This window comes from Pelobates fuscus, chromosome 5 (assembly GCF_036172605.1).
Source record: "Pelobates fuscus isolate aPelFus1 chromosome 5, aPelFus1.pri, whole genome shotgun sequence".
Lineage (NCBI taxonomy): Eukaryota > Metazoa > Chordata > Amphibia > Anura > Pelobatidae > Pelobates > Pelobates fuscus.
Genome location: NC_086321.1, coordinates 368,869,234 through 368,892,234, shown reverse-complemented (window position 1 = coordinate 368,892,234; position 23,001 = coordinate 368,869,234). Strand labels below are relative to the sequence as shown.

The 23,001-nt window shown below is 40.9% G+C and overlaps 1 protein-coding gene across 1 annotated transcript in view; it reads left to right on the top strand.

Annotated features, from left to right (window-relative positions):
- Positions 1 to 23,001, top strand: part of CEP112 (centrosomal protein 112) — a 243,236-nt gene that overhangs the window by 69,466 nt on the left and 150,769 nt on the right. Inside the window, exons 9-17 of the mRNA XM_063456123.1 lie at positions 5,257 to 5,343; positions 7,949 to 8,048; positions 8,686 to 8,804; positions 11,328 to 11,471; positions 15,495 to 15,649; positions 15,856 to 15,976; positions 17,404 to 17,495; position 18,042; positions 19,485 to 19,544. Of these exons, the coding sequence (XP_063312193.1) occupies positions 5,257 to 5,343; positions 7,949 to 8,048; positions 8,686 to 8,804; positions 11,328 to 11,471; positions 15,495 to 15,649; positions 15,856 to 15,976; positions 17,404 to 17,495; position 18,042; positions 19,485 to 19,544 (879 nt within the window). The remainder of the gene's footprint in view (positions 1 to 5,256; positions 5,344 to 7,948; positions 8,049 to 8,685; positions 8,805 to 11,327; positions 11,472 to 15,494; positions 15,650 to 15,855; positions 15,977 to 17,403; positions 17,496 to 18,041; positions 18,043 to 19,484; positions 19,545 to 23,001) is intronic.

The following is a 23,001-nucleotide window of genomic DNA, read 5'->3' as shown; positions in this document are numbered from 1 at the left end:
ATAACTAACCCAGAAATCTCCCTCCCAAACCTCATGGCAGAGTTTAAGACATACGGCCAAATCGCCAACCTCAAGATCAATTACGCTAAATCCTCTATACTCAACATTGGCTTCCCCCGGAAGAGGGCAGACCAAATCCGACGAAACTTCCCCTTCCAATGGCAGGACACCGCTATTAAATACCTGGGTGTGAAGCTCACGGCCGACCTATCCAAACTATACCATACGAATTTCACCCCACTGATGGGAACCTTACGGAAGAACCTGACAGAATGGGCCACACCTCACTTTCCTGGTTTGGCAGGGTGGCCATTGCCAAAATGAACATTCTCCCACGGGTACTTTACCTATTCCAGACACTACCAATCCCACGCCCTACCACCTTCTTCTCTGCACTCCGCACCCTCCTCATTAAATTTATCTGGAAGGGCACTAAACCCAGACTCAAGTACACACAACTCACACTCCCCAAAACAGCAGGATGCCTGGCCGTTCCTGATCTCATACTGTATTACCAAGCATGCCACATGCAACGGGCCCTGGAATGGGCAAAAGAGGGGATTAGCAAACCCTGTAATGCCATCGAAACACACCACGCAGGCAGGCCCCTTTCAGCCCTCCTGTGACTGGACCCTTCGACTGGTAGGCGGTTAGTCTACCAACAACCCTTCATCACCGCCACCCTAACCATATGGCACACACAAGCCAGGAAACTACGCCTCTCCTCCTTCCCATCCCCACTACTACCTCTGGTGTACAATCCGGACTTTGAACCGGGGGTAAGACCGGGGAACCTCCTCTGCGTCTTCCCTCAAAACATACCCAGACTCCGAGACATGACTGCCAATGGGAAAATCGTGTCCCTACAGACGCTCACGGGCACGCCCACCCACCCCTTCATGACGACATTTAGATACACCCACATTAAGAACTACATCACCGCTACACCCCCCACCCCCCTTCATGTCCAAATGGGCGACTGCCGTAGGGGAAACACTTACCGAGACCCAGTGGCACAAGATCTGCGACCTAGTGCACCATTGCGCAATCGCTAGCAAAACCCAGGAACTGGCCTACAAGGTCCTCACACAATGGTACCTGACCCCAGAACGCTTACAGAGAATGCATTTAGACACGGACGGCCTCTGCTGGAGGTGCAAGAGAGGGGCAGGATCCTTTCTCCACATATGGTGGGAATGCCCACTCATAGTACCGTTCTGGGAGAAAATAGCTGCCTTAGTGGCCCTGTTCACGGACAATGTCCCACCCTTCCAGCCCGCCCCGTACCTCCTACACCACACGACAACCCCCACATCACGTTACAAACGCTCCTTGACCATCCGAATTCTTAATGTCGCAAAACACCTAATACCTTTGTACTGGAAAAAAGACACAACCCCAACGCTCTCCCTGTGGTTTACTAGAATGGAGGAGTTCTGAGTCACAGAGGAAATCTGGTATTCAGCCCAAGACCGAACGCAGACATACTTAGACACATGGACACCCTGGCTGGCACGGGTAGGTACAGAGGCATTTCGAACTGTGCACTTGACCATGGGGGGAGGAACCGATAATCCCCAGGAGGAGACACTAGGAGACTAGCGGGGCGATCCACACCTGGCCCAAAACACGGTACCTCACTCCCACACCCTACCCCACCCCCTGTCAGGTCCGGGTGGAGCGCGGGTTCGGGGGACCCGGGGAGCGATGTGGGGGCCGACCCCGCGGGGGCGTGCTGGGGGGGCTACGACACTTGGACTGCGACCACTTGCAGTACCCAGAGCGGCCTGCGGTCTCGCAAGCACGGGGGGTGGAGGTGCGCCAGTTTTGTGAGCTATAAAGTTCATTAGTTTAGAGGGAAAAGCAGGATGCCCCTTAGGTTATTCCCATCAACACCATCTATTTCGCTGGGCAGAGCCGAATCATACTAAAGTAGGGGGCCAACACCCCACTATATTGCCATTCAGGACCCTAGAAACAAGGTCACTAGGGGGCTGCATGTCCTGAAGGGACCCTACACATTAGATGGCCCACACGTCTCACTACTGCCTAGAGGCTACAGGGTAGGCATGGGGAACAGACAAAAAAACCTGTGGGGCATACAAAACCACCCAACTTAGAAATGGTACACACCAGATATAACAGAGTACTATGCATAACTATGTACCACCGGACCTGCGAGTCCACAATACACATGCTATTTACTCAAGGAAGCTACCTTCGAGTCGCCAAGACACGTTTAACATACCATGCCTTCCGATGTATAAGCTTATATGAATGACCAAAGGGACCTGCGAGTCCATGTTTCTCTTTTACATGTTGAAAATCATCAACAAAAAAAAAACAACAAAAACGAAATGTTCAATAAAAATATATTTACAAAAAAAAAATATGACACGGAAGACCCGTGCTTAGTTTATTTGGTTGTATAAGTTCCAGTACTTCTTATAACGATAGCAAGCAAACTAGATTATCTGTATGTATTCACTGGTAAATGGAATTGGTATCTGTAAACACCCCTCAGCCAACTCCAGTGTGCATACAGCACCACAAGTCTGTGCCACTAAATCAAGCCACCAACGGCATGATTGGGAAAAATAGATGCCAAGCCTGTGTTGGCATGTATATATATTACACATGCCAATAGAAAGTCACGTTATTGCCCTACACTGGACATGAGAGCTAATGTATTTGAGGGTAGGTGATGCTTTGGTTACCCCATAGAGGTAGGACCATCAAAACAGGTGACTGTACAGATTAATTTGGACTTTCTCAATTTCTGTTTTTTGCTACAATGTACCTGGAAATGTAAATTCATTGGGAAAAAACAATGTAATTAATTATTTTTTTAATAATGTGTGCCCAGGATAATTTACAATTCTGTTCCAATAAATCCAGTCCGGCTCTGGTTGCTATGTGTGTTAGTTTTTACTGTTGGAAAACCTACAATTTAAACCTTCATTGATGCCACTTGCACAAAGTATTGTTTAATTTATATTAGTCTTAACCACGGGTGCTTTGCCATTTTGAGATCTGGCTACTTTCTGCGTGAAATGTCTTCTCTTAATTTTTATCAGAAAATGTGCTCTTCTGTTTGTTCTTTGATGTCCTAAACTGTAAATTTCTTAATAGAAAATCCTCTCCGGCCATGAAATTTTCCACATCCTGCTCCTTGGTTGGCTGCTCGAAAAATGATTGAGTTTGCGAAAGGTGGCTTTGAAGTGGTTATCTCTGCGCCTGGTAGAATTGACTCAGGCATTCTCCAAATGTTTAAACCCCTATGAATTTCACAAAGAAATATGCATGTCAGCTGCTGTGTTCATTCTTCTTTAGACATGGGAGATAGGGATGGGATTGAATTCACGAAGGACTCCTAAATCCAGCTGAAAAGGCCCACTGTTCTGTACGGGTGTTGTGACGCCATTTTACTGCACTGATGGTTGAGAAACTCACTAAGTCAAAAGTATTGCTCACATAAAAGCTGCCCTCAAGTTCCCATCGCGGCCCTGGCCGTAAAACTGCAGGCGCAATGCCAAGAGAGCTGTCATTGTTCCAACATTTTAACTGGCTAAATCTGTTTAAGAGGGCTCAGCGCCAGCTTCCAGGCAAATCTCTACGGCCAGACGGTGCCGACAGGCAGATAAAATACCGTTATTCGGTTTACCGTGTTTTTTTTTTTTCTTGCACCGAGCTGCGGGAGGAAACAAAATATTCATTCCCGTAAATCACTGATTTTTTTTGATTTTTTTTTATTTCTGTTGAAATTGTTTTCTTTTGATTATGAATTCTTTTTCTGAAACTTCATTCCCTCCCCTAATTATTTTTTTTACTTTCAGTAAATTATTTTTCGGTTTCTGCATGTTTTTAGGGGAAAACTTTTTATTTTGCTTGTTGTTTTTTTTTTTTTTTTTTTTTTTTTTTATAACCTGTTTTGGGAATATACCTAAAGACAAAGTTCTTTTGTGGATATTCCTGTAGAAGACGTTAGCGGTTGCTTTTCAAATTGTGGCACCAGTTAACGCAATTCACCAATTTTCCCTTATTGTCCAATAAACCTGGTTTTGATTTTTGTTTTGGTACTTTGTTATAGCAATAATGCAATGTGACCAGCGTTTGTAAAGGATGAGATGATCTATTAAAGAACATCGGTGATGCAGGACGGAGCAGGCGTGTAGATAGTTGTGACTAGTGCTGGTTTCAGGGCCCAGGTTTTCAATGCTTTATGCTCTAATGTTGGAAAATAAGCATTGACAGAGACAGTCAGGAATGTCGTCCCTTCTAGGCGACATTGGGACCCCCTTGCAAGACCACCTTTGTGTAAATTCTGGAATGTGTGCAAAGCATTTCGATACATGTGCTCTCACTTCCTTGTCTCCACTCCATGTGTACACTTAGACTAAATGTATTTATCCACTGGGTTCTGCCAGTCTGGCTTTCTTTACAATCCATGTTGTGCCTTTGTGAAGAAATTCCTGAACTCGAGCACGCAATTATATGTGTAACACGTTAATCAGTGTCAGCTGGCATACTGTAAACGGAATCAAAGCCTGTTTTAATTGACGTGATCTAAATGCTGTTGTCTCTACTCCTCTTAGAATCAAGGCTATTCAATGCATTCACAGCCCTCTTTAAAAATAATCTCCTGAATTTAGCTTTACATTTTCCAGTGCTAAACTTCAGGTAATGCGTTATTAGTCTTTTTTTTTAAAATCAGATCACCATTTCCATTGTCCCCTCTATATGTACTAAGGACTTAGTTTGATTAATTTTACTATATCCACCTCTTCCTTCTCTCCTCCAAGATATCCATATTAAGGCTGTGCGCAGACTACAATTACTGTATCTCTCTTTCCATTCTTCCCTCCAAGCCTTATATATTGAGAGTACTCAGTCCTATTCATTCTATTATATTTCCCCACAGTGCTGTAGTTGTTCTGGTTACTATAGTTTCCTTTTAATTAATCAGATTTTTTTTTTCTCTATAAGAGACTAAGATGAACATCCTAACTAACTCGTACTTATCTTCCAGGATCTGGATGTACAGAATCCACCAATGATTAGTTTGCCCATCGAACATACCTGTAGGATAAACACTTTGTTTTAGATTAACCTGTTCATTTACACTGATTGATGTCTGTCCCCAGCCAAAGATGTATTAATTTTATGGAAATACAGAGCTTGTGCCTCTTTATTGTCTCTTTATGTGACTAGTAATTGACCGACCGTATTAACTAACTGTTATTTTTCTGGCCACAGATCGACATAAAAATCAGACTGATGGAAGCAAAATTTCAGGAGGAGAAGCTAAGGATGCAGCAGAAACATGACACAGATGTGCGAAAGGTAAGGACATGCTCCCTACTGCAAGCGAATGGTAGGTACAGGAAGCCGAGAACCAGTTAGAAGTGTGTAGAACACATGATGCACAAGTTATGGTTCAAGGAGCCTCTTGTCTTTCTTTTCTCATTCGTTTCAATATGGCGGTAGCAATATGCTATATGTCTCAGCCCCAATTCACTGTGTGATGACCTTGAAAGATTTTACCTTGTGAACACAGTGATTTACCGCAAACGAGGAACAATCGTTGCATTAAAATGGCGTGTTTTCTGATTTCAACTCAATGTCCATTTAAATTACAATAAAAACATAATGTAATCCTTTTGTGGCTGGTAAATTATTTCCAAGATACATGTTTTTAGATCGCATAAACCAGTACTTGTCATAGATAACTATTTAAATACAATTCGGTGCATATACAATTTGTTGAATTAACTCTTTGAAATCAGTGTTTATTATTCTATACATTTTATACCTTTCTTCCTTCTACAAGGAAGCCTCTTACAGTTATTTTCCCCAAATCTGACTGGGAGTCCATTTGGTGGCCATCTTTCTGCATTTTGTTTACATTTTATTGCTTTTAACGTGTTAGTGTTCAGATTTGACACCCCCCCAGTCACACTCTCTCCTAGTCTCTGGCGGTACACATGACTGGGCCTAATTTAGGCCACGCTTTGCTGGCTGTCTCGTCTCTCTTTATCCAAAATGTTTCCCAGGAGCGTGAGGGAGGATAGTACGTTGACATAGCACCCGGGTACATCAAAGGATCTGCTGAAGGATGATATTATTTGGTCGGGTTTACTTGGTCTCAAAGGCTGAAAGTGAATATTGTTTAAAAGCAGAGCTTTAAATGAATCTGTGAGTGATTTTTATCCTAGTCAAGGGCCAGTGACTCCCGGAACAAGAGCATTACACAAACTACAATACTTTGTGACAATCAGGTGTCTGTTTAGAATGTGCTTGCACTTGTATTTATGTAATCTCAAAAGTTTTGCTGACACTTAAAGGGACACTGGCCCTTCACTTCCACTTCAGCTCATTGAATTGGTCTGGGTGCTGTGACCCTTGTGCCCTTAGTGTTGCAATGTAAAACATGATTACATTGCAGCTCTAAGTCTGCCCTCTGTGGCTGTCTACCAGACAGCCACTAGAGAGCTTCCGGAATCCAAACGGGCTTTTGATCTGTTATCTGACGCTGGACGTCCTCACGAACCTCCAGCGTTAGATTTTCACCATAGGAAAGCATTGAATAATGCTTTCCTATAGGGAGGTCCAAAGCGCGTGCGGCCATTGCCGCGCATGCGCATTAGGTCTCCCCTGAGGGTGGGGGGGAGCGTGGGCGGTGCCTGACCCAGCCCCGAGGGACATCGCTGCTGGATTCAGGTAAGTGGCTGAAGAAGGTTTAACGAGGGAGGAGGGCGCTCCAGGAGCCTATAGTCCTGGCACTATAGGATCCCTTTAAAGGGACACTGCACTTTCTATATACAAAAAAACAACAACACTATTTAGTATATATATCCCCAATTAAAACATCCATGTATTTAATTATTTTAAATTGGGGATATATCTAAAAACAGCTTGCAAAAGTTGTAGATCTCTTGTCTGCAGCCTTTGCAAGCCCTTCTCTTCTAATCCCACCCAGACTTTCTATGTCTGTCCAATCACAGACTTCCCAATGCAGCTCAATGTGAAGTCTTTGCAAGGTAGGTGCTCTGGGAAATTGCTGCAGATTTAGTTTAACTCCACTGAGCTAAACAAACCAGGAAGTAAAAGGACCAGGTATCTGATTGACAGCCGTGGGTGTGTAACAAGTTTAAGTTCTAAAACTGGCAATTCCTTCTTAAATATTTTTTATTAAAGGTTTTATATTTTTACAACAGTATATGCAATACTTTTATATTGAAAGATATAAGACCAATTGCATATATAGATACATACATTAAACGTACAAAAATAGTATAAACAAAAGAAAGCAAAAAAAAATAATAGATTATTGTAACAACAATACAATTGCTTTATTATTTATTTATTTTTTTCCTATTAAAATCTGCACTTTTTGTAAAATGAAAAACGGACAAAATTACTTTGTGTTTGGAATGTTCCTTTAGTATCCACTTACTGACTTACTGACAGGACTAGGGTTACCAGATCCAGCATTCAATTATCATAGATATCTGTACTCTCTATATGTTGATGTTCTTCCTTGTAATATGCAGAATTAACATGCTGCAGGGATCCTAGTGATTGATCAATTGCAGCATTTTTGAGTTCTACATTTTACAAAGCAGCATTTTTAATTTGCTACTCATCAGAATGTATTGCTTTGTGTCCAGGAAAACACAGTGGATATGGAAACTCCAGACAGAACATTACCATGATGTCATTAGTTCAGTGGGTATTCTGCTGCAGATATAAAAACTGCACTAGGTGTAATACTTGAGTGGTAAATAAGCAGCAAATCTGGGGTCAGGTGCGCTCTGGGAACTGTTATTTTCTCAGCACAGAGCATAGCACTTCCTAACTGTGTAACTGCAGTATTCATTACATGAGATAAACACCTTCATTGCTCTATCTCCATTTTTTGATAATGTTATTTATTTATTTTTTTGAGATCCTGGACAGAAAGAACAGTGAAATCGAAGAATTGAAAGACACGCACAAGTCCAAACAAAAAGAATGTGATGAAACGATCCGGAACATGGAAAAGAAAAGTTAGTTAACCTCGCTACTGCAAAAATTGTTCAATAACTTACTTGGTCAATGTCCTATGGGTAAACGTAGGGTGCATGGAAACCGTAATAAAAATATCCCTGCTATTTTGTATCCCATTGGCACAATGTACGGACGAGTTGTACACAATTGTTAATGGCAGTTTGGAAGAATACATTCCAGCTGTTTGATTGACAACATGAGGTTGAAATTGCAAACAGAAAAAAACCCAATGAATACTAGCAAATTAGAATGAATTAAATAGTGATTTAAGAGGTAATACTGCAGCTACAGGGTCCTTGCGCCATTGCTACGTAAAAATGTAAAATAACGTGATTTTGTGCCTAGTCCTTTGATCTCATCTTATGTCTCCCTTAATTAAGGTGCGCTGTCTGTTCAAGGGATGTTGCTCACTGTTCTTGTACACATAGTTAATTAATTAGTAGTGTTTTGTTTTCACGTATGACAGTGGAAACTTTGATACCCCTATACAGCAATAGATGTAGAATTTCCAGTGATCTTTGTGCTCAGTGAGCACTGTAGTACATTATCACGATAAAATGATTAAACGTGAATCCTGCATCACACAGAACAAAGGACATGTTTTGTTAACACGTTATATATTGCTTTCAATTGCAGTCCAGACTCTTGTGCGGGAATCTCAGGTGATGAGAGAGAATAAAGAGGCACAGATTGCAGAGTTGAAGAAAATGTGTGAGAAAAGTACAGAATCCCTGAGGAACGAGTGGGAGAAAAAGGTGAGCTTTAGTGTCACACAGTGTGTGTTCTTGAGACGCAGCTTCTTTAGAGCCCTAAGTTCCTATAGTGTGCACACACTGTGCAGGTCCCAACCAGCAGTAACAAGCTAGAGCTGTGATTGGCAATGGAGTGTTTAGTAAGCTGAGAGCAGTTGCTTTTGGCTCTGGCACCTGTTCTATTTTTCTTATCTGACAAATGGAATTTCTGCCAACTACAGGTTCTCGTGTCAGGCAGGTTTTCCTGCGAGAGGTCAAGCTCCCTTTGAAAATAATGTAGGCACCTGGATTGGCTGTGCCATTTTCTCATTTGTTGAGAGCTCACAGCAGAAGTTGCAAATCTTGTTGATTTGCAGCAAATGCAGAGACTTCAGCAATGTGAAAATCTGTTGTAATTTTCTTATATTTTTGTATGTAAAGCACCAGCAAATCTTACAGCACTGTACAATGTGATGGAGGTACAAATAGAAGGCGGAGACATGGAAGAGAGGGTGAGGAGTTGGAGGAAAGGAAGGGAAGTGGTTAGCAGTGCCGTTCAAATAATAGCGGCGTCTGATGGCTAAGTTAGGTAGAAGTATAGTTTGAACAACTTCATAGTAGGCAGTTAGAGGTGAGAGTCTGCTGGTGCAGTGGCTGTGGACAGCGCTAGTCAGTGCCCCTGACGCGCGTTTCGCCACTCTGACTCATCATTATTTGAACTGCACTGCTAGGAGAGTGATTTTCTTATTGATTTCCCTTTGACCTATCAAGGTTACTCCATGCTGCGAGATTAGAGCGGCAAACTAGGCAGGATCGCTATCATTACTAGACTTCTCCAGGGTGTTGGAGGGTGGTATTTCACCTATTACAGTAGGTTTATTAGGCATTTTTTAAGGGGTGCCCTCGAAGGCACAGAGTGTTAGGGCAATTATTCAAATGATTTCCCTTTCCCCTGTAGCATTTCCAACCTATAGCCCTCCCTAGTGATTTATTTTCATTATCCGGCACATAATTGTGTTACACGCTCCTACATAACCGTGTTTAGATATTAGTGTTCATATTTGGTTAATTCTAATTCGGATAAGGGCCATTGACCGCGATTCAATACAACTTGAGTCAACTTTGCAGAGACTTTTTACGTTTACAAATTCGCATTGACAGTTACTCAGGTTATTATGCACAGTTTAGAGAACAATTCCCACATCCAATTAGCGTTTACTTGCTATTAATCTCTGCCAAGAGTCGATTCCACCTTGCTGAGACGAGTTTCATCTGATACAGTGGGAATGTGTTACCTTACACAAAATCTTATTCTGTAACTACCACGCACAGTTTAGACAATAATCCCCATTTCAATCAATTACTTTTGTGATATCTGTCGCCAGTTTCAGACAAGTGTTGCTTTCATTATTTTTTACTTTTGATACATGTGTGTTTGGTGGTGTTTTATTATTATTATTATTATTATTTTTTACCTTACAATTAAAAGTTAAGTTTTAATTCATGCTTAGAGGGAGCATGTTATATTTTCTATAGTACCTCATTTAGTTTCCGGTTACCAGTAGGGTACTCCACTTGAGTCCAGTTTCTCCTGTTTCTTTCCTTTAATGCATTTTTAGTGAATTATTTTCACTAGGGGTTAACCCCCACGCAGGAGAAAAGCTATTGTATACCTTCTCTCTTTTAATTTTTTTCATTGTTATAAAGCGCCAACAGATTCCGCAGCGCTGTACAATGAGATAGGGAATTAACATGGATATATAGATAGGAGCAGAGTTATGAAGCACTAGGATTTTAAATTGAATCCTAACTCTTATAGAAAACAGCCAGCGTAAAATCAGACTGAGATGTGAGGTCAGGAAGATGATTTCTTGGATCATTCATTATAGATTGATTATAGGAGGAGTCAGGACCCGCGGACAAGCACATTGGCTGCATTTGGCTTTAGAAACTTTTTTTTCTTTTTTTTTTTCTAATTTAAAAGATGGAATCGAAGACAGGGTGGAATTGAACAGAACACCGTAACAGCAAGTCTTGGGGGAAGAGTTGATATTCGTACAATTAACCTGGATTTAGCCCCAACATTGTGGTGTTAGGGCTCGAATTAGGAAAGATATTTTGGTAAAAACTATTTTATTTTGGAGAAGTTGAGCTATGTGTGTGAGCTGCCCTCTTGTTAGAAATGGCAGATTGCCAGCTGGAGACACGATTCAAGATGGTAGGAGACAGATCCAAGGAAGATGGGTAAACCCAAGAGTCATCAGCATAAAGTGAAAGAACTGATTAGTTTGCCAAGAGAGGTAGTAAATAACGAGTGTACCAGGGGACTGAGAACAAAATGTTAGGGACCTTCAACAGAGAGAGACTTTGTGGAGGGGAAGATGTACCAAAAAACATCAAACCTTAAAAACCAATATTAAATTAAAACCTTTTTCACTAATCAGAGTTTGATATTCAGTGAAATGTTGTAATTGAGTTTTTATGCAGGCTGATTTATAGTGGTTTCTCTTTATCTGTAAGCAATATGTCACTTTGCGTCCTTCTTAGCTTCACAAGGCTACAGCTGACATGGAACGTGAAAAGTTCGACATGCAGGCGAATCACGGTGCCGAATACGAAAAACTACTCGATGAAACAAACACCAAACTTCTCATAATGAAGACAGAGTATGCCAACCAACAAAAAGAAACGGTAAGTATTTAATGTTACTCTTCATCATCTGAAACTAAGTTCGCCCCCCCCTTTTTGAACATAGACATAGAGTAGCACACAGCAGGGACTTTACATTTTCTTATTTTACATCAGGATCCCTAATACATAGTGGCAGCTTTTAACCAATTGTTATCCAGATGGAAGAGATGTACATTTTACCACTGTAGCATCCATAGAAGAATCATGTGAAAAGTTCCCATACACTCTTGCAGGAGTACTTTCCCCCAAAACATAGGGTTTGGAAAAATGCTACCACTCAACTATAGTTCTGTGTTGGCTACAATGCACTGCTTAGTGAATAATCCTGAATGGGTTATCTCTATAGCCTTTGCTTCTATCAAAAGCTGCCCGACTATAATTTTCTGTTAATAAAACCTTTCGGGGAATTACATGACCATCCGAGTCGCATCATCTCCCTTTGGAATATCCCACGGAGCATGGTAAGTTCAAAGTGTCCAAGGATACTTTCCCCTTTCATTAATCTTCTATGGGAATTAACTTTCAAGTCATTCTGTGAAGTAGAAAACTGGGGGAATGCGATTATTTTGACGGTTTGCAATATCAGCTGAACGATAACCTTCTGTGATGTCATCAATGCCTCACGGAGAATGTTGCATTCTTGCCATGCCTGACATTAATTGGTTTAGGCATCCATGCCATTAAGGTGTTTTAACAAAGGTTGAATAGACAATTCCAGTGGTGATCTGTTGCATTATATAACTTGAGATACTAGTATAATTTTATAGTGACAGGATAAATGTTACGTTTCCTCCCTATGCTTCCTAGTTAAATAAAAAAAAAAAAAAAATTTCTTCAGGTACACTGGTAATTCCATTCCCCAAAATGATATATCAGGGTGGCGTGGCCATTTAAATATTCTGATCCTTTCAGTTTAGAAATCCTTCATCCCCCATTCGTTCCCCACACTCTCTCGTCCAAACTTGAAGATCCATTTCTTGGCTCCTGACCGAAGCCTCTCTCTGGCTATCTGGTCTTGGCATTAGATGTTTGGCTGTCAGCATCCTTTCTGCAATGAAGATAATTCCAAAATCATATTGTGTGAGCTACAGCCTCTTTTATACCTATTGTAGGATAATACCAATCACTTACACACCAAACAGAGACTGCCATATTCCTGTTCATCTCCATGCTACTAGCAGGTGCAGTACAGGAATGGAATTCTTTCAGTGACGTCTTCGAAGTAGAATTATCTAAACCGAGCAAATTGCTGGCTGCCAAACCCACAAGTTTTTCTTAATCTGAGATAAGGGCCCCAGGAAACGTGCAGGGCTGGATAAATTAAAGGGCACGGGAGCAGCTATCTGATCCTTTCACTAATGAACACTGCATTGAAAAATTAGCATTCCGAGCCTGATGTTGGCAGCAGTAAACACAGAGAAATGGACACAGACTGTCAGCAGGATTGAATTTAAGAACCATCAAAATCTAGACAGACCTTACTGACCAACCCCTGATTTAATAATTAAACAAGGTAGAGTTCAAGGCATGGCTTAGGATGAAAGGCTCGCCTGTCACTGAAAATTACTCTGTCTTTTTGTGTTTTTTCAGACAGTTTTCTCCCCCTTTTCATGCGGTTCCAAGTTCCACCGTGCTGTTATTGTGGGTGAGAGAAAGGAAGCTAGGCTAGGAACTTGATTTTAGTGTTAATCTATTGACAATAACAAATTTTTTTACTTCTTCAAATGTATTCTCTGCGGAATCTGCTGTCTGTGTAGCAACAGAAAATCATTATGTGCACACAGATACAAAATGTAATGGCTTGGCTTTAATTTATCATTGCTTTTCACAAGGAAAGTGTGTGCTTATGACCCTACGAATGTTTAAGGCTGCTTTGAAGATTTTGACAATAAATAGCCGTTAAAACCTCCAAGTCCACTGCTGGTGGACCAGTCGTGGTCATGAGCAATGAAAATGCTTGAAGGAAATTAAATTAATCGATGTATCCAGTCTGGACAAAAGTTATATGCCAGGCTCTCGGTGTCCATGTAACAGACAAGTGTGTATATTCTGGAGCCGTGCGCCAGTCGGTCTATAAACTGGAGTCATGCGCCAATTGGACCATAACCTGGAGTCACGTAGGTCCAAAACCTGGAGCCATGCACCAATCGGTCCATATTCTTGAGTCACGCACCAGTCTGTCCCTATTTTTGGAGCCATGCGCCAGTCTGTCCCTATTTTGGAGCCATGCGCCAGTCTGTCCCTATTTTGGAGCCATGCGCCAGTCTGTCCCTATTTTGGAGCCATGCTCCAGTCTGTCCCTATTTTGGAGCCATGCGCCAGTCTGTCCCTATTTTGGAGCCATGCGCCAGTCTGTCCCTCTTTTGGAGCCATGCGCCAGTCTGTCCTTTTTTTTTAGAGCCATGCGCCAGTCTGTCCCTGTTTTGGAGCCATGCGCCAGTCTGTCCCTATTCTGAAGCCATGCACCAGTCTGTCCCTATTTTGGAGCCATGCGCCAGTCTGTCCCTATTTTGGAGCCATGCGCCAGTCTGTCCCTATTTTGGAGCCATGCGCCAGTCTGTCCCTATTTTGGAGCCATGCGCCAGTCTGTCCCTCTTTTGGAGCCATGCGCCAGTCTGTCCTTTTTTTTAGAGCCATGCGCCAGTCTGTCCCTGTTTTGGAGCCATGCGCCAGTCTGTCCCTATTTTGGAGCCATGCGCCAGTCTGTCCCTATTTTGGAGCCATGCGCCAGTCTGTCCCTGTTTTGGAGCCATGCGCCAGTTTGTCCCTATTCTGAAGCCATGCACCAGTCTGTCCCTATTTTGGAGCCATGCGCCAGTCTGTCCCTATTTTGGAGCCATGCGCCAGTCTGTCCCTCTTTTGGAGCCATGCGCCAGTCTGTCTTTTTTTTAGAGCCATGCGCCAGTCTGTCTTTTTTTTAGAGCCATGCGCCAATCTGTCCCTTTTTTAGAGCCATGCGCCAGTCTGTCCCTATTTTGGAGCCATGCGCCAGTCTGTCCCTATTCTGAAGCCATGCACCAGTCTGTCCCTATTTTGGAGCCATGCGCCAGTCTGTCCCTATTTTGGAGCCATGCGCCAGTCTGTCCCTATTCTGGAGCCATGCGCCAGTCTGTCACTATTTTGGAGCCATGCGCCAGTCTGTCCCTATTTTGGAGCCACGCGCCAGTCTGTCCCTATTTTGGAGCCATGCGCCAGTCTGTCCCTATTTTGGAGCCATGCGCCAGTCTGTCCCTATTCTGGAGCCATGCGCCAGTCTGTCCCTATTCTGGAGCCATGCGCCAGCCTGTCCCTATTTTGGAGCCATGCGCCAGTCTGTCCCTATTCTGGAGCCATGCGCCAGTCTGTCCCTATTCTGGAGCCATGCGCCAGTCTGTCCCTATTTTGGAGCCATGCGCCAGTCTGTCCCTATTCTGGAGCCATGCGCCAGTCTGTCCCTATTCTGGAGCCACTAGACAGTGGGTCCCTATTCTTGAGTCCGTTAATATTCTGTAGCCATGTACCAATCCGTTATTTTAAAGAATCAAAGTAGTCCATGTAAACGATTCACATACTAGTTACTTCACAACAGAGCAATAAATATGTCTGTCTCTAAGTTGTTGTCACACATACATTAGTTATTTCTTATATTAGAGTCAGTATGTTAGTCAGTCAGTGTAACAGATGACATGACGGAAGCATTGTAACTGCGCTGCCCTGGGGATGCAATATATTTCTGACTATATGGACCTTAAAACACCAAAATTTCCATTGTTATACAAAATGGGCAATCTTTATATCACAGCTAGATCCCAAAAAATAAATTCACAGACTAGTACAGAACATTGATAGAGAGACTGATACACATGCAATTAGTGTGTGTGTTATCTTGATTATTAAACATATACCGTACTTATCATTTTTTTTCAATGAGACAAGTGGTAATTGAGTGATATTGACAAGAATGCTTGACTAGAAATGGTCACTTTCAAATCTCAGATAATTCACTTTAACCTAACTTTAACTCCTTGCTTCCTTCTCCTGCAGGCATTGACCTTGAAGCAGCTGGAAGCACGAGTTCTGCAACTTACCGGGGAAGTTGAAAATGGTAACTTGCAACGGCAGAGACTATCTCAAGAGAAAGCCGATCTGGAGAGATCTTACAAGGCAACAAGCAATGAGCTGCAGGAGACACGGGAGAGGTAACACACTCTGGCCAAATAGTGACAGACACTTAGCAGTGTTTACAGTGCGAATTAGAGCTTCAGAGACATTTTGTAAGAAAGAACAATGCAATGAAAGATCATGGCAAATCTCACAGCAAGTGAAAGCCAAAACTAGCAGAGCCTAGGATTTCCAAAAGTTATTGAGCAATTTAGTCTAAAAACAATGCTGATTTCTCTTTTAGGTTTGAAGAAGAAAGGAGGAATATGTCCCAGGAGCACAGGAAACACATCTTACAGCTTCAGAACAAGTTGGATTCAGACTTGAACTTTGTAACGCAGCAGAATGCGCTGACGGCAGCCAAGGTTCGTACGTCTGAAGGGGTGAATAAACCTAGGGGTCAAACAAACGACCAACGTGAGACGGCGTAACTTATTGAAGTATACATTGTAAATCTGTAAACAAACAAACAAAAACAAAACAAACTCTCCCCCAGACATTGTGGTTTGTATTGGTTTCTACAATAAACCTTCAAGAGCAGATAAAATATTAATAAATCACATCATGTCTGTTGGGATCAGGTGCCTTAACCCCTTAAGGACCAAACTTCTGGAATAAAAGGGAATCATGACATGTCACACATGTCATGTGTCCTTAAGGGGTTAAAGGGATACCATAGTCACCAGAATAACTATAGCTTAATGTAGTTGTTATGGCGAGTATAGACAGTTTCTGCATGCTTTTTGCAGTAAACGCTGTGTTTCAGATAGTGATCTTAACACTATAGTGTCAGGAATACATGTACCTTTAAATAAGGATCAAGCACCTTTGATTAATCACATGTGAACAGTGAGTAACCAGTCCTATCTTATGTAAATGGATTCACAAGACATTAGATGTGACCGTTATTGAATCCACACGTAATTTCCGTTTATTATTTTTGATTTATGACTGCCCATTGCTTTTGTATTTCCAGCACTTGAACTGTTTGTTGTTCATTTATTTTTATTACCCACTCGGCAACACTGCAATTTTCACTCACTACTTGTGCACCAAAATATATTTTATTCACAAAAAAAATGTTAACATTGCAATATATTAATAATGTTATCCAAACAGCTTAATTCAAGTATGTAGTTATGATGTCAATATTGTGTTACGAGACGCCACTCCTCCTGAGCCCTGTCCCAGCCATTGGGAACAATGATAGGAAAAAACGGTCTCTTGCCATGGTAGTGGTATAATGGTTTATTGGAGCAAACACACAGCAGGCAATATGTCAGCCTTACAAGACTAAGGCCTGTAGACCAAAATATTGTATCCCAGGTGCCTGTCTGCTTGAATACACATTGATGTTGGTAGACCAACAAAAGGAGCCAAAATCAGGGCTATCCTATTAGATCATATTGTCTTTGGTTCTCACAAGGCAGAGATTTTCCTATCTCTCGTACATGTTGGTTTGTTAATGACATTCCTGTAGGTCCATGTTATAATTCAGGATGACTGACTGAGAAGCAAGTGTTGTATACGAAGTCTCATTTCATTTATATGCGTTTTATTTTAGTAATCTAAGCTGACAAAGTGCCAACATTGATTTCTCAGTTCTGTCCCTCAAAGGAATCCCCCAATTTATCATTGCTCTGTCAGTGATCATTTGACCAACAAACCAGGAATGACTTATTTGCTAGAAATGATTTAATGGCAGCCTTGTGTTTGAAAACCATGGTGTGTGACACAGAAGTGAATTTCACAATTTCCCAAAAATCAAACCTCGTATGCTCTGTTCCGGCAGGCATCAGACTTGATTGAAGATTTGGAGCAGAAAATGTCTCAGTTAAAGTTACAGCTACAAGATTCTGAACTTCAGCGAGAGCAACAGCTGAAGTTGAGGCTCTGCTTCTCCTATCCATATAGGAAACCGCTCTCATACTACTAACTTTACAATCACTTAAAGGGACACCATAGTCACAAAAACAACTACAGCTTATTGTATTTGTTCTGGTGAGTAGAATCATTCCCTTAGACTTTTTGCAGTAAACAATGTTTTTTGGCTAGTAGATGGCTACTAGAGGTGCTTCCTGGGACAGTGCTGCACAGTGTGCAGAATTGCCATTCAGTGTATCCACCCTCTGCATGGAGACACTGAATTGTCCTCATTGAGATGCTTTGAATTAATGCATCTATATGAGGAGCCGCTGATTGGCCAGGGCTGTGTTTTTTTTAACTTGTGCTGGCTCTGCCCCAGATCTACTTCCTTGACAGTCTTAGCCAATCCAGGGCTTTCCTATGTGAAAGCATTGTGATTGGCTGAGAGAATCACTTCTGATGATGTCAGCCAAGCAGGCAGATCAGGGGCAGAGCCAACAACAGCAGACTGGAATATAAGTAAAAATTTGCTATATTTATGGGGGCGATTGGTGGCCAGGATAGGGTTAGATAGTGGTTTCAACACTATAGGGTCAGAAATACAGATTTGTGTTCCTGGCCCTATAGTGTTCCTTTAACTCTACAACAAGCCATCTGACACCTTTACACCTTTATACACAGAGAAAAAAAACCTGATAGGTGTGAGAGAGTTTGACAGCAGCTCTATGCATTGTAACATATACTGAGCATGGGAGAAGTATAGAAACCTTAAAGATACAGCCCGAAAATCCCAAAATATAACTTTTATTTGTACAGTTAAAAGATCTATAGGTCTGTAAAATTATCTAAATACCTTTTATACAATAAAAGGCAGAAAAAATGAAAAAAGGATAAAAAGAACATCTATAATAAAAATCTAGTGGTCAGACCATGGCACAATACGGTCACATTCTGGAAAAGTCAGGATCAACAAGGATGTGTTTATAAAGATTAGTTCTTTGGGAAAAGTTATAAAAAAAAAAAAGAGGATTTTTAAAATTGGATTCCATGGTAACAGCTCTGCGTTTTTTTTAGTCTGATTGACGATGTGTAAGGGAAATTCTTATAGATCTATGGGGCTGTTTTAGCATTTCTACATTACTGATTAAAATGCTGCAGAAATGATATTTCCTGCAGTAACAATGGCAGCTACTGCACGGCTATTGGTTGTGATTTTCGTTTTGTTCATCCCTTGTCAATGTCATATACTGCTGCCAGCCATAAACCTTTTAAAAGAGGTATTTCTGAATGAATTGCTGCATTTTGCTCCGTTTGAACATCTGTTCCAGAGTAAAAAGTAAATTTTAAAATGTTAATTAAACCCTAAAACAGAGAAATTCAAGTAGCGATAACAATCTGTTAAGCCAGTGACACAGTGTATTGTATTGACATAACCATTAGCCATCTGGGATCTATCTATCTATATGTCTATCTATATATCTCTCTATCTAATCTTTCTATCTACCTCTCTCTATCTCTCTCAAAATAATTATTGAATATTTAAAAAAAAATGCAAGGTATGATCATTAATAAATGTACAAGTAAGAATAGAAAATACAACAGGATTAAGGGAAAAGAAGGCCTCTCCATGATCTCCATCGCATTTGTGTAGAGATTGTGAGACCCCAAGCATTAATCTACATGGATCTTGACCTGGGAATCATTTTGTAACGTACATTCTATGTGAGTTAGCCATGGTGCAAGCCCTAAGTAATGAAGCCTAGGTAATAATCCGGTGTTACCACGCATTGTATTGCTAGAATTTGTCACATAGGACTTATTTTAAATACGCATTTAATGCAAATCACCTGCTTTAAAGAAAGACGCCTAATTCTATTTAATGCAGAATCACTCTGTGCTTACTATGTGATCATAACGGGCCTGCAAACAAAGACAGGTGCAAAAGAAATTGTGGCAAAATCATTGTGGAATTTGTTGAGCACCACTAATTGGATTTTTGTTTATCAGGAACAAGAGAACAGATATCAGAAGGAGAAGTTTGATTTGGAACTTCTTAATGAGAGAAAGGTATGGCGAGACTTTCAATGTATGGTCATTGTACAGGTTATGCTTAAAGAGTTCCCCAGTCCCTTTACTTTGATCATCATTACTTGAAACTATTTGTAATTTGCTTCAAATTTAAGCCCACCCACTTCCTTAGAGGTGTCATAAGAGGAAGTTAATGCTTCCCCCAACCTGTTCAAGTACTTGTATTGCTAATTCTCACAGTGATAATGTGAAGGATTTTCATTAACCTGATGGGTGTGAGGGAGTTTGACAGCAGCCCTATGCATTGTAACATATACTGAGCATGGGAGAAGTATAGAAACCTTAAAGATACAGCCCGAAAATCCCAAAATATAACTTTTATTTGTACAGTTAAAAGATCTATAGGTCTGTAAAATGATCTAAATAACTTTTATACAATAAAAGGTAGAAAAAAATGAAAAAAAGAATAAAAAGAAAATCTATTAAAAAATAAATTAATAATAATAATAAAAATATAGCATAATTGTTAAAGTATAAAGTGCTATAATGAGAAATTACTGGAAATAAACAGAAATAATTAGCAGCTCTGGTATGAAGTGAGATAAAAGGATTCTTCTGTGGGAAAATATACTTTTACAAACACAAATTGTGTCACAAGTGTCAAGTGAACAAAAGTGTAACAAATAGTAACCTCTACTATATAACTAGAGCGTATGATCCAACTAAGAACAGGAAAGGTGGGTTAGGAATGCCAGTCTAGATATAAAAAGTTCTAAAGTTCTCAGAGCCTTCGAGGGCACCCCCTATATCCCCACACTCATCATCCTTAGCCTTCTGAAACTGTGTCCTAGCAAGACTTAAAAGGAAAGTTGTTAGTAGTGAATCATAAACCAGTAATTGGCTCATGCTTCGCCACAGCCAGGCTCTTCAAGGGTATGGATTTGTAGGAATTGGAGAGTTCCCACAAAAATATTGGGAATATCGGTGTTGAGCCATATTTTGGTTTAATATATAGAGATCTCACTACAGAATATGCAGACACTGGGTATGTACAACAAATGCAGGATCTTAAAAAGTGAGTAACTTTTGTGTAATTCTATGGTTTTATTCTCCCATATTTTATTGTATTAGCCTTTAATAATACGCTAAAGAAGCACTTCACACGCATTAGGCTTTTCAGCTTGCTAGAGTGCTTTCTGTGTCTGGAGTCTGTCATATTTGTGACCTCCCTGGCCGTCAATCAGACTTTCTTCTTTTGTTAGAGCTGTGTGGAGCTAGCATGTGCCTGTCTAATATTTTAAATGCTTGATCTTGCGTTTACCCTATTATTTTGCTATGTTTTGGGCATGCCTCCAATTACAAATGTTAATATATTAACCATATAAATGACTTGTGAAGCCTGTGATCTGTGGCAACGATTGGGTTACTTTGATAGTTGAAAAATAAGTCTATTTTTGATGTAGAAGAACACTCCAGAGCAGCTGCATTCAGACTCAGCTCTTACACACAGCACTGTATGTTTGGCTTTCTCCATACATTGCTTTGCCAGACGTATATATACGTTTTGGAATCTACTTCAAAGTCGAGCAGTGTTGAGGGCTGTCTTTCTGTATTGTTGTAATAAAACATATCAGAAAAGTTTAGCCCCAAAAAAGAGGCCAGTTTACGGTCTGCGAGCTGTGAATGTGTTGCAGAGAGCCAGACTAATAGCTTCTCGTTGGGTCCAAGTCTATGAGGACTTGTCTGTGAAGTCAGCTTGCTTTGAACTCTGGCAGTTAATGTAAATTGCTTGTTTTGGGATGGGTTCCCTTTGTATGCGAACCCTTTACATAGCTGCTCAGTGGAAAGATTGCGTTTTTCTTTTAGTGGTGCAATTTAGCAATCCAACCAGCAATTCGACTTAACCAACTAACCAGGGTGGGATGGTATCCTTGTAGAATAACTTGAAAGGCCGTACTAGATAAAGGAATAACGGTAACCAGGAAAACTGCCTACAATGAACTTACATTGTACAGCACTGTGGAAAATGACTCGTTATAATTAACATTAATACTCATCACAGCAATGAAGGCCTTTTCATGACCCAGAAATCTGACAATTGAGCATCAACACCCAGAATTGCTTTGCTGCTCCCCTAAAGCAGGGCTTATGGGAAATGCTGTAGAAAATATAGTAAGCACTTGGCCCTTCCTGCTTTGTCGTGAATTCACTGTAAATCCTGCACAGCTTGAATTTTGCAGAAAATGTAGAAATGTAAATGTATTTTTTTATTTTTTTAGTTTATTGTTTTTTGCATATGTGTTAATGTCAACTTTAATGGAACCTGTCCAACCAGGAGTGTCCCTTTAAGGAAGGTAAATTAAATGAAAGGTGAGCACTTCTGGGAGAGGGCCACTTCAGACAGCCACGTTTTGGATGGTCCTCAGTTGTTCTGATATATAGGGACAGGGCCTGAACCAGTGGACTTGAAACTCTTCTTTTTCCTTCTTAAATCTCTTGACCCTAATATGTGCTAATGTTGGGAACATTAACTACATGCATGTTGTGTAGCTTTTGTCAGAAGTTGTGATCGCTGGAATAAGTATTTCATTTATTTAGATAATGGGAAGATACCTTACTAATCACCAGAAATTAACTGATTAATCCGGGTTCACCTCTTCCTTACAGGGTGAGTGAACAACATGGCTTCTGATGTCTATGTTGCATTCTAATTCTGAACATTAATGGCCCGTAGTTCTCGTTTGGTCCTGTCGGTATGTGTTGTCCGACAGTTTGTGATGTGGATCTTGGTAACTATTGCTTTTTTTAACATGCAATATTCACTTGTATAGAAACAGAGCCAAAGCTCCTGATCATTGCCTTTCATAATATTCTGAAATGGCTAGTGATCCACTGTGAGCTTGGGACCAAACCCTCCCTTATGCATTCTCAGTGTGTGCGAATTTCTGCCGTGCTTAGTCAGTGTGTAATAAAGATCAAAGGCCAAGAGAAGAAAGCTCTAAATCTGGGACTTTGTGGCAGGGTTTCATTTTTTTTTTTTATCTTTATTGCTTAGTAACTTCCCATATTTGTTTGTGTTCCTTCCTCTGCACATATTGCATACAAACCGGTGAAGATGAAACGTCGGATATATTTTTTTAACCCTTTGCATGCAACTTGTTAAAGGTCCAAACGAGAAAACAATGTTTTAAGAAAATACCACTGTTTTTGGTCACAGTAACTGTTCCCAACAACCCCAATAAAATAAAGAATATAGCTAAAATGTACCTATGTTCCAGTGTCGAGGCCTGATGGTCCTTGGCTGCCTTTATTTTCTCTCGCTGGAGATGGATGGTTGTCAGACAGGGCGGCATGAAAGGAATGGCTGTGCTGCCAATGGCTGTCTGGTGCCAGCATGCTGTGTGTGTTGGTGTTAGAAGCCAAATTTGCACAGAATTACATTTGCTAATCATTAACATAAACACTACCCATTAACCGGAGTTCCAGGCTGGCTAAT